The following is a 12944-nucleotide window of genomic DNA, read 5'->3' on the forward strand; positions in this document are numbered from 1 at the left end:
TGAACGCATCTCATAAACAATGCGTTGCCATGTATTTGAATACGTATTATCTCGTACTCGTGTGTCCAGTGCTTACAATTTGGAAAAGGCCGAAACAAAATTTCGTATCCAACTCGGCATTGACAGATTGCCCAAGTATAACGAAACGATGTTAAATTTTATAAAGATAAACATTACCGTATAGCGTCACAATCCAAATTTGAAAGGTTTGTCGCTTAGAAGTTTTAGTCAGTGTAGTTATGTTTTAATCTTGATATTCTATTGTTGTATCAATAGACTATCGGGTTTCAATAACTCGGGCCGATGATATTCATGTTTACGATAACTGTGGTCTGTATGAATTTTGCACAAGGCTCATTAAGGTATAGGCATTTGTGATTGCGATTGATTTGTGTCTAGTCGACCTCGATTTTCAAGCCCATTGTCATCTACCCGAGAAGACCTGTTGTTTTGCGATGATATTCCAACGTTTCTAGAGGCGACCCTGGCTGTTAGTGTCGTCAGTGATGCAACAATTAAATTTTACCCCTGTTAAATATCGCATGCGAACGAAGACTTAGTAAAGGTGAAATGCTGGATCGAACATTCGAGCACTAGGTTGTGAAACCAGCACGTTACCATATGATCACGGCGTTCATTCTGTTTAATTGCTGTACACTCGCTCTAAGAAAACGAGGCTGAATGCATGTGCGTTAAGTGTCGTCATGTATTAGCCTGTGAATGCCACTAAGGCTTTTAGTCTTAAGGCTCGTTTAAAAAAAAGACTTCGTTCAAACCAAATTCCGTATAGGCGTTAAGTGCCGTACCTGATTAGCCTGTCCGGACTGCACAGGCTTATCTGGGACGATACTGTACCCACATACATTAAGTCCAATTTTCCCAGAACGATACTCTTATATAACGCCCGATTGAAAACATTTAGAGTTGTGGCCACTATTAAAATTCAGGGACAATTACTGACCGCACAAAATGAACAAAACATCATTACAGTTTAATAGTTTTTCCCGATATATTTCTCTTATTTCAAAATCATGAACACTTTTCCTGTTGTCATAAAATAAATGCAATCCGCTGATTCAGTATGTAAAAGTATCATAATGTAAACGTCGCTTCATTTGAATTATTATTTACAGGGATAAGTGTTAAAACTAAAACTGATATCAAAATGCACATTTATTAAAAAACTTCAAGTAACAATTACAAAATGTAAACTGTGAGAACTGATTATAAGTATCCAGTAAATGCAAAAAGTCACTACATAAACGAAACAAAAATTGCACCAAACAGGATTTCGACATTAAGAACGAAGTTTTGAGAATGAATTTAAAAATACAAAGTGAGTTGCAAGTATAACGTGGATACAAACACGTGGAATGTGTTTTCATAACTAAGAAGAGCTGTGTTTGTGAAACACAATGCCCCCTACTGCGCCGCTTTGAAGCCATATATTTGACCTTTGACCTTGAAGGATGACATTGACCTTGACCTTTCACCACTCAAAATGTACAGCTCCACGAGATACACAGGCATGCCAAATATCAAGTTGCTATCATCAATATTGCAAATGTTATGACCAAGGTTTAAGTTATGGAACAGACACACACATACAATGACAGACACATACAATGACAGACAGACAGACACATACAATGAAAGGCAGACAGGTCAAAAACAATATACCCGCGATCATTCGATCCGGAGGCATAAAAATACCTCGTAAACGAACGAGTAATTCGAAGATAGGAATTCATGTTTCTATGTATTGCCATTATAATAATCGTCAAAATCACGATAAAGCGGCAATGCCGCCAAGTTCTGCAACTTCAGCACCCAGGCGTAGTTGCATGGCATCTTGTTGAACGGTATGGCGGGAATCATCACAGTGATTCCCTGCGCATACTCGGCGGATGCGGTCCACTTGATTGGCGTGTCGTATCCCAGCAAAGTAACTGTGGTGTTCAGTGTGGCCGTGGGGCTTCCAAGGTAGAACTTCCCAGGGTCAGGCCAATGCAGCAAGATGGCGAACACATCTAGTGAGCCTTGGGAGTTTTTCTTCGACGTGTACCTGGAATGTAAGAAAACACTAAAGAAAGTATTCTCTGTAAATATTATCAAATGCTATTAAATGCTTTGTATCCAGATTTTAAATGTGCGTATATAAACTCTCAATAATCATTAAACAAAAGTAATATTAAGCATTATAGCATATCGTTAAAGATCCAGAGATCCAGCACCGAACCTTTAAATCTTAACATGGAATCGAAGAAACAAAGACTTCTTTAGAATTGTTTGTATAATTATATGAAGTGTTGCTTAAGTCAATCAAATTGAAATGCAGTAAACTTGTTACAAACCACATATTTTTCTTACCAGACATACCCGTTAAAACAGTCGTTATAATAGGCCAATTGCAAAGGACCGTACCAGATATACAAGTTCAACCATTTCCCAGTTGGAGGTGATAACGGGAGAAATATTCACCAGACATTGGTCGTGAAGGTTTCGTTCTGGTAAAACCGTGGGTGAGTTGTCGTAGTTGGTCTCCCAGTTCACCTCCAACCAAGCTGATGTTAAGGGAGCAATACTTACCAGACATGTTTAGTGACGGTGTCTTTCTGGTACACCCAGGGTGAGGTCCCGTATATCGCCTTTCGTTCACGTTCAACCACTGCCCCAGACTGCGGCGTCTCCGACAATCCAAGAGGAGATAACTTACCAGACATCCTTAGTGACGGCGTCGTTCTGGTAAACCCAGGGTGAGGTCCCGTATATCGCCGCTCCGTTTACGTTCAACCACTGCCCCAGGCTGCGGAGTCTCCGATAATCCAAGGGGAGATAACTTACCAAACATCCTTAGTGACGGTGTCGTTCTGGTAGACCCAGGGTGAGGTCCCGTATATCGCCGCTCCGTTCACGTTCAACCACTAACCCATACTCGGAGTCTCCGATAATCCAAGGGGAGATAACTTACCAGACATCCTTAGTGACGGTGTCGTTCTGGTACATCCAGGGTGAGGTCCCGTATATCGCCGCTCCGTTGACGTTCAACCACTGCCCCAGACTGCGGAGTCTCTCCTCAAATATCGGCACTATCCGACCGTCCTTCGTGGGACCAACGTTGATGAGAATGTTCCCGCCGCAGCTACAATATTCAGGCCTTTATAAAAAGTTTCTTTATGAAAATTAAATTTCTAAAGGGGACCACATCCAAGAATTAATGTATAAAATGCAAACTTAAAGATCAATCCACAGAAATATAAGAAAAGTTTATGTGAAACATAGACATGATTAGATTTGTATCACATCAATATACCGGTAGTACATGCACAAGAAGTACACAACAAACATCTATTTTTCAGATCGCCGTTGCGTAGTGGACACGGTCTCTCGCTAGCGACCGGAAAGTCATGGGTTCGATCTCCACTGTGTGATCGTTCGTTATACACCAAATACTGGTTCTACCCAGTAAACGGAATCGAGAGTGTTTCAATAAACATGACGCTTTCAATACCAACGAGCTCAAATAAATAGTTTTAAACTAAAACCAACACCCTACCTCACTGTGGATGCGACCTGAGTGAGCAGCTCCTCCATGGTCAGCATGTCCGCCAGCGTCACATCTCTGCGGTACTCCCACGCATATCTGTCGATCGTCATGGCGTTCTCCCACTTCCGCTTCTGTAGCGTTCCTTTAAGTGGTCAGAGGTTTGAAAGCCCATACATTACACGAACACAATATCTAAACCGTTAGATAACTTCAGTGGCCATGGTAGGTGACACGGCAGCACTTAGAATGATGATGTTGATGAATATTTTATAACACCATTCTTTCATCACACATTATTTAAAATCTAAAGTATTTTTTTGTAATATTGTGTGTGGCAATATAATCCATCAGAATTTTCCGCGACGATATCCGATCATATACGAGTGAACGCGCGGACATAATAACAAGCACAGGCAAGTGCGCTCCAAATTAAATAAAACTATCCATATACAAAGTTATGTATTGCCCGCCATACACTATCATGTGTGCAGGCTCTCTCTGTTTTTAGTTGGTCGCGTTAGCGGCCAGCTAAATTAACAGAGCATATTTTGCAAATCAGTATGTGTCTAGAAGCCTTAAGTACGGCAAGAACCACAACTCACTCTGCTAGGGACTATAACCGCTGCCTGTCTGCATTGAGCAGACGAAAAATGGTTTTGTGTGTATATCAGAGTTTATTTACAGGTCCTACTGGCCTTTTCACGGGTCTTTGTAGCTCGACCGAAAAAGGATTCTGCTCTAGCAGTGAGTGTTTATACCCTCTAGCAGTGGGTGTATATACCAGCTTGTAAAACGACATTGGCCAGTCTAGTGTTTATCATTGAAATCTGTACATATCGGCTGCTTTCTGGGAAAACGGGGCTTAATGCAGGTCAAATAAGATTAGCCTGTGTACACTGATTAGCCTGTGCAATGCGCACAAGCTAATCAAGGACAACAGCGAACAACTTAAGTGCCTTCAGCGCTTTGATTTTTCTTGCTGAACAACTTAGAGTTCCGCTCATTACTAACATAATTTATTCACGAGCACTTCGGCGTGCCCCCGACGCTGCCTGCTTGCGTTCGCTCGTGAATGTTCGGATTTCGTCTCGGGAAATTCACATGGAATATATTGTCCAACAAAGAATAACAAGAGCTGTCAGAAAACAGCACGCTCGACTTTTCGAGTGCTTGACAGTATAACGTAAGCTATCATGGGGAAATTGTTCATATTCAATAAGGTCAAGGTAATATAGTCATATTCTAACTGGAAGTGGACCATAATTGAAACATAATGATCACTAATGTATTAAAGAAGTGGGACATTATAGACGATTATGAGTTCAGGTATATTTTCCACAATCTATTGAACATTTTTAAAAACATAAAACAAACTAATAAGATTATATTTCAAGTTTGATAGCAATAGCTTGGGTGGGATAGTTGGACGGTCTTTCAAAAATAAAATAATAAACATTTGTGTTGTTTTTTTTTAACCATGTTTCACAAAAAAAAATTGTGTGTGTGGGTGGAGAGGGGAATAATGTGGAGGAGCGTGGTCATTTATTAGAAAAAACAAGAGCTGTGTTCGTGAAACACAATGCACCCTACTGCGACGCTTTGAAGCCATATATTTGACCTTTGACATTGAAAGATGACCTTGACCTTTCAACACTCAAAATGTGCAGCTCCATGAGATACGCATGCATGCCAAATATGGAGTTGCTATCTTCAATATTGCAAAATTTGACCTTTGACCTTGAAGGATGACCTTGACCTTTGACCTTTCACCACTCAAAATGTGCAGCTCCATGAGATACACATGTGTGCCAAATATCGAGTTGCTATCTTCAATATTGCAAAATTTGACCTTTGACCTTGACCTTGAAGGATGACCTTGCCCTTTTACCACCCCAGATCCAAGATATACGCATGCATGCCAAATATCGAGTTGCTATCTTCAATATTGCAAAATTTGACCTTTGACGTTGAATGATGACCTTGAACTTTCACCACTCAAAATGTGCAGCTCCATGAGATACGCATGCATGCCAAATATGGAGTTGCTATTTTCAATATTGCAAAATTTGACCTTTGACCTTGAAGGATGACCTTGACCTTTGACCTTTCACCACTCAAAATGTGCAGCTCCATGAGATACACATGCGTGCCAAATATCGAGTTGCTATCTTCAATATTGCAAAATATGACCTTTGACCTTGACCTTGAAGGATGACCTTGCCCTTTTACCACCCCAGATCCAAGATATACGCATGCATGCCAAATATCGAGTTGCTATCTTCAATATTGCAAAATTTGACCTTTGACGTTGAATGATGACCTTGAACTTTCACCACTCAAAATGTGCAGCTCCATGAGATACGCATGCATGCCAAATATGGAGTTGCTATCTTCAATATTGCAAAATTTGACCTTTGACCTTGAATGATGACCTTGACCTTTCACCACTCAAAATGTGCAGCTCCATGAGATACACATGCGTGCCAAATATCGAGTTGCTATCTTCAATATTGCAAAATTTGACCTTTTACCTTGACCTTGAAGGATGACCTTGCCCTTTTACCACTCCAGATCCAAGATAAACGCATGCATGCCAAATATCGAGTTGCTATCTTCAATATTGCAAAATTTGACCTTTGAAGTTGAATGATGACCTTGACCTTTCACCACTCAAAATGTGCAGCTCCATGAGATACGCATGCATGCCAAATATCGAGTTGCTATCTTCAATATTGCAAAATGTGACCATTGACCTTGACCTTGAAGGATGACCTTGACCTTTCACCACTCAAAATGTGCAGCTCCATGAGGTATGCATGAATGCCAAATATCGAGTCGCTATTTTCAATATTGCAAAATTTGACCTATGACCTTGACCTTGAAGGATGACCTTGACCTTTCACCACTCAAAATGTGCAGCTACATGAGATACACATGCATGCCAAATATCAAGTTGCTATCTTCAATATTGCAAAAGTTATGACCAATGTTAAAGTTTTCGGACGGACGCACAGACTTACGGACAGTTCATCTGCAATATGCCCCCCCTACCGGGAGAAAAAAAAAATTAAGGTGGGGTATTCTGGGGGTGTGGGCGTGGGGGATGGTTTGGGTGAAGTCCATTGTGTTATGTCAGGTAAGTGTTGTTTTGTCAAAGTATAAATCAAATCTGATTCTAAATAAAGAAGTTATGGCAATTTAAGCAAAATTTACATATTTGACCTTGAGATTCAAGGTCATTCAAAGGTCAAGGTCAAATCCAACTTGCCAGGTACAGTACCTTCATGATAGTAAGAAAGAATTTGAAGTTTTAAAGCAATAGCCTTGATACTTCAGAAGTAAAGTGCATTTAAACACAAAATTTAACAAATATTCAAAGTTACTAAGTCAAAAAAGGCCATAATTCCGTCAAAATGCCAACCAGAGTTATGCAACTTTTCCTGTACAGTCCCCATATAATAGTTAGCGAGTGTTCCAAGTATGAAAGCAATAGGTATGATACTGTAGGAGTAAAATGGACCAAAACACAAAACTTAACCAAATTTTCAATTTTCTAAGTATATAAGGGGCCATAATTCTGTTCAAATTTCAGTCAGAGTTACATAACTTTGCCTGCACAGTCCCCGTATGATAGTTAGTAAGTGTTGCAAGTATGAAAGCAATAGCTTTGATACTTTAGGAATAAAATGGACCCAAACACAAAACCAAACCAACTTTTCAATTTTCTAAGTATAAAAAGGGGCATAGCTCTAAAATAATGATGACAGAGTTATGCAACTTGACATACATAATTGTCTTGTTGCCATAAAGAAGTATTATAAGTTTGAGTTTATTATCTTTGATAGAGTTAAAGTTATTTAACCTTATTAAAAAACTTTAACCAACGGCGACACCGACGCCGGGGCGAGTAGTATAGCTCTCATTTTCTTCGAAATGTCGAGCTAAAAACCATCAATTTGAATCTCGTTAAATCTATGTTACCAGACCACATCTAGAGTTGAAGTTTTGGCTTTTTGCTATAAGGAACACTGATTGTTTATGTGTTTACTTTATTTCACGAAATATTTTACGAAATATTCGTTGATTTTTAGTGTTTATGGGGCTTTAACTCTTTTATTTTTAAGCTACACAATTATGTCGCTACTTAAACCTTTGGCAAGAACTTTTATAAGACAGACCCAAGGTCTTTAAGATGAGTGTATGAACTGTCGTTACCGGGGTTAAATCTATCCGAACAAGAGAGAAATCCGCCATGTTTGCACTCGATGTTACCGCCCCATCTGTCATTTGTCACTACTACGTCTTTGACTGGACTGTTGGCACATACAATATAAATAGCGTATTAAAACTTTTTTTTAAAGTATAACTTTATTGAATCATATCGGAAGTGAAATTGAGACATAGTGGAGTTTAAGTATGGTAAATAACGTTTTCAGTGTGATCAAATATAAAATGGAACAATAATCTCAACATCATATTTATATGTATTACATGAAAACAATGACCACCTAAAATGTATCTAGTGGAATAGTTCGCTCTGATGCATGCTGATCGTTGTAGAGCCTAGAATATATCTAGCAGAATACCCTGTTGTTATGCATGCTGACCTATCGTTGTAGAGCCTAGAATATATCTAGCGGAATACCGTGTAGCTATGCATGCAGGTTTATCGTTGTAGAGCCTATAATATATCTAGCAGAATACCGTGTAGCTATGCATGCTGACCTATCTTTGTAGAGCCTATAATATATCTAGCAGAATACCGTGTAATTATGCATGCTGACCTATCGTTGTAGAGCCTAGAATATATCTAGCAGAAAAACGTGTAATTATGAATGCTGCCATATCGTTGTAGAGCCTAGAATATATCTAGCATAATACTGCGTTATCATGCATGCTGGCCTATCGTTGTAGAGCCTAGAATACATCTAGCAGAATACCGTGTAATTATGCATGTTGACCTATCGTTGTAGAGCCTAAAATACATCCGTCAGAATAGCGTTTAATTATACATGCTGACCTATCGGTGTCATATCTATAATATATCTAGCAGAATACCTTGTAATTATGCATGCTGACCTATCGTTGTAGAGCCTAGAATACATCTAACAGAATACCTTGTAATTATACATGCTGACCTATCGGTGTCATGTCTGTGATAGATCTAGCAGAATACCGTGTAATTATGCATGCTGACCTATCGTTGTAGAGCCTAGAATACATCTTACAGAATACCGTGTAATTATACATGCTGACCTATCGGTGTCATGTCTATAATACATCTAGCAGAATACCGTGTAATTATGCATGCTGACCTATCGTTGTAGAGCCTAGAATACATCTAACAGAATACCGTGTTATTATACATGCTGACCTATCGGTATCATGTCTATGATAGATCTAGCAGAATACCGTGTAATTATGCATGCTGACCTATCGTTGTAGAGCCTATAATACATCTAGCAGAATACCGTGTAATTATGCATGCTGACCTATCGTTGTAGAGCCAGGCCAGGAAGCCCGTGGAGTTCCAGTAGGTGTCCAGTGCCTCCCAGTCGCCGTCAGACCAGATCACTTCCGGTTTGTAGTTGTACACCAGCTCGTACAGTTCCGGTATAGCCTTGGTCTGTATGAGTGTATAGAAATCAATAGAACATATCCGCAACTATGCGAGGAGAACATAAAAAACAGCAAATATTTAGCGATATTCAACAAAAGCCACTGGATATGGTTGTGTTTTTCATGTACAAATGCCTTACTTTACAAAATCATATGAAGTTCTGATTATATGCCTTCAATAATATCGATATATATTTGTTACGTTTGTTAAATCAATGATTTCATATAGAGGTCAATAGTCATAAAAAGGTACATTTGCATTATTCACGTGATTGTTATAACGTATCATGCGCAGCCACCCACCGTTGCAAAGTCCCTGGTCTTGAAGTTGTTTTCTTTGTCTTTCAGGTACAGCGGGTGAAAGAATTCAAACAGTGAGTGGTAGAGACCGTAGTGAATATTCGTCCGGCTGCGAATTGCAGAGGCGAGTTCACCTTGAAATATAAATTGGCCGCGTTCTGTTAAAACTGGGCTTAATGCATGTGCGTAAAGTGTCCTCTCGGTGCGGTCCGTTCAGGCTTATCAAGAACAATACATTAAGCTTGCATTGGATGTTTCCTTGAAAGGAAGTCTCTTCTAAACAAAAATCCAGTCAAGGCGAAGTATCGTCCCTCCGTAGCCTTGTGGACTGCATTCGCTTATCTAGACGACACATAACGCATATCATTAAGCTCCGTTTTCTCACAGCGCTTCTCAATTTAATATCGACCTTATATGCGGATGTTCTCGATCACTCATTAACGTGTAGGTCGTTACCTTGCTATTGCTAATGAAAAGTTTGGCGATGTGTGCTGACATAAATAAAGAAGGTAAAAATACACTCGACACAATGTCGATGGTGTTCAAATGGTAAGATAACTTCATTTGAAAGACAATTTGGTTGGATTTATTTAACAATTGTGTCATATCAAAGAGTTGGCATTTAGCAAAAATGACCAACTTCCGGTCTTTAATATGTTGCTTGTCATTATGTTATTGCAGTAAACAGGTGAAAAATGAACTTGGAAAAACGCGTCTGTCGAAGCAAAAGCTCTCGCATTTTACTTTTTAGCACTTCTTTAATAACTATGTTGGTAATACACGTTATTGCTAATTTATTTATCAAAAGCATTACATCCGCTTTATAATTTTTCCTATTTTAATTTATGATAATTGATACACAAACAGTTTATTGCTTATAAAGGAGTGTATGTTTGCTTGTTAAAAATAGGAGGAATGTTTTTAATTTACATTTTCCCAAACTTTGAGCAGGGTTCTTTAATTGCAGACCTATATGTGTAACTTTAACTTAACATTAAGTCACCGTGTATATGGTAGTCTATTTTAAACACATTTCCAAGCATTTAATGACGCAATGTTCTGTTTTTACTTACCCACGAGGTCCCGTTTAGGCCCCACGTCCATAGAATTCCAATTGAATGAGTACTTCGAGGGCCAGTTGGTGAAGCCTTCATGGTGTTTGCTGGTCAGGACAACGTATCTACGAACAGAATAATCAGGCCTTCAACTGGTTTCAGAAGTCTAATGATTTGTAAGTATATTAGTTCCTGTTACAAGACAAGCTTCTGATGATGAAAAGTCAGACGAATAATAGGCATGGAATAATAAAAAAGCAAAGCGACAAAAACACGACTGGAATCCCGATATTCTGATATTATCAACAGTTGTAGACATAGGAAAAACCAGTGACAGGTTTTCCATCTGGCCCTACTTATCCAAACATTTAGTCCATGAAAATAACGCATAGTGTTACCTGGCCCCAGAGGCCTTGAACAGATCGGCCCAATCATTCGGATCGAAGAGCTCTGCTGTAAAGTCTGGGGCAAAATCTGCGTACGTGAAGTCTGGTCGGTAGTTCTTGGCCATGAAATCGACGTATCTTTTAACACCTGTCTTCCAGTAGTACCAAAACCACGCAGATCCGTAGCTAGGCACTGAGAATACGCCCCAGTGCAGGAATATCCCGATCTTGGACTCATCGTACCAACTAGGTAGAGGTCTGAAATAATGTGATCGATGATGTTTGTATGGCTTATGTTTGCTTCTTCCTTTCGATGTAACTGCCTGAGATCATTTTGTATGTAGATTTATCTATAAATTATGCAGCTGCTGAATTGAATGCCTAATATCATTGCGCCAACTTTAGCTGAAATATAATACAATGTACACTAAAACGAGATGTGTGACTATGTCAAGGAACAAGAATGTTTAAATATTCATCAATTAATTTAGTTGAGTTTAATCAAGCCTGAAGCAAAGTCTGTAGGGAAACTATCCTGACTCAAACTTACAGAATATGACTCAACCCAACTTCAAATTATTGAGCGGTAAACATTTTATTATATTTTAATTACCAGTGACCTTGACCGACCTGGCCTCATGAAATTCACTACTACAGTATCACTGGGAGAGATTTACTACACAATGACCTATTTGGAGATAGCCGGAGACAACCCCTGGTACCCGACACCGTCATAAAGACCAAGGTTATCCGATAATGGCTGAAGAGTACAATGAAACTCGCACTGTAAACGAATAATATTCGGAAAAAATGCTAGAATAGGAAAGGTATTTGTCTTTCGAAGTATATTAGTTGATCTGCTGAATTCGACCGTCGTACATTTCACAAATTAATTTCATGGGGAGGGATAACTCAGCATAGGTTTTAATTATATACTAGTGCAGGTTGTCCAAGCTGTAACAATCAGTACACTAAAAGTTTTCCGGGTGTTTTTCCGAAGGTGCAGTGACACGAAAATCGATTAAAAATGACTAACCCGCGCGTGTTTATGAGACATTTCCACGTTCGATTTAAAGGGACTGTCAACCACGACGACGAAGAAAAGAAAAGTTGTAAAATACCGTGTTTTTTTTTTCAATTATCAGTTTATATTAGGGATGGGAACGAATACTGGAAACGATATTCGAATATTCGTTTGTCATTATTCGAATATATTCGAATATTTGATTTTTAAACCTTATATTAAAATGTCCGAATTTATGACCGTCCGGAGCAAATTACTATCCCTGATTGCCACAAACTCTATAAATCGTATCTTCTGTGTGGCTTTGAAAAACAGGATAGAGTCATATATTTTTAAAGATCATTCATTATTATGCTATTTTTAAAACAAATACTGTTTAGTCTACTGAATATTGTGTCCGCAATGAAACACAAGTCGTCAATGAATTCAAATGACTCACCCGCGCGTGTTTATAAGACATTTCTACTTTCGATTTAACGTGTATTTCTGTACCTGGAGTCCAATGATTCCCAGTTTGGCTCGTATCGTACCCCATATCCGACATGTACCACCACAAGAAATACGAGTATCGTACTAATCGATGGCATGGTAAACGTTTTCACAAATAGTATCTTTTTGAGAATGTCCTCATTAAACGCTTGTCTTATTTTATGTGATGTTTAATACAAGCCAACTCTATCCATGTAGACGCGGTCGCCTATAAGCAATGAAGCGGTTCGTTACACACACCGCATGAACATCGATCGTGTAGTTGCGTTTTAAGTACGTTTTAGACAGTAATGTAAAGCCATTTAGTATTAAAGTTATTGGGAAGTCAAATGTATAAACATAAATGCCATACAACCTACTGGCGCTGTTAGATGTGTCGATGTATTGAAGGTTTACATGCACAAAACAGCGGGTTTTAATGTAAACATGGGTTAAATAGACGTTTTCCCGTTTGGTTAATTGACAAAATTGAAACAAGAAATATCTTTAAAAATATATTCGGCGTATATCCTGGCTTTGAAATA

The 12944-nt window shown here is 38.9% G+C and overlaps 1 protein-coding gene across 1 annotated transcript; it reads right to left on the minus strand.

The window, feature by feature from the left end:
- Positions 1-1160: 1160 nt before the first annotated feature.
- Positions 1161-12737, minus strand: LOC127839449 (alpha-L-fucosidase-like). Its single transcript, XM_052367822.1, has 9 exons — positions 12424-12737; positions 10920-11165; positions 10540-10646; positions 9470-9600; positions 9040-9173; positions 7763-7860; positions 3557-3689; positions 2972-3142; positions 1161-2065 (listed from the first exon to the last, which is right to left on the minus strand). The coding sequence occupies exons 1-9, from the start codon at positions 12516-12518 to the stop codon at positions 1756-1758; spliced, it is 1425 nt and encodes a 474-aa protein (XP_052223782.1). The 5' UTR covers positions 12519-12737; the 3' UTR covers positions 1161-1755.
- Positions 12738-12944: the final 207 nt, after the last annotated feature.

Source organism: Dreissena polymorpha, chromosome 7 (assembly GCF_020536995.1).
Source record: "Dreissena polymorpha isolate Duluth1 chromosome 7, UMN_Dpol_1.0, whole genome shotgun sequence".
Lineage (NCBI taxonomy): Eukaryota > Metazoa > Mollusca > Bivalvia > Myida > Dreissenidae > Dreissena > Dreissena polymorpha.

Bases quoted from the DNA above. Each gene is read 5' to 3' on its own strand.
- LOC127839449 (XM_052367822.1), bottom strand. From the start codon at position 12,518: ATGCCATCGATTAGTACGATACTCGTATTTCTTGTGGTGGTACATGTC. The intron at 10,647-10,919 runs GTAACACTATGC...TTCTGTTCGTAG, and splicing joins TTCAAGGCCTCTGGGGCCAG to ATACGTTGTCCTGACCAGCA. The intron at 9,601-10,539 runs GTAAGTAAAAAC...TTATATTTCAAG, and splicing joins GCCTAAACGGGACCTCGTGG to GTGAACTCGCCTCTGCAATT.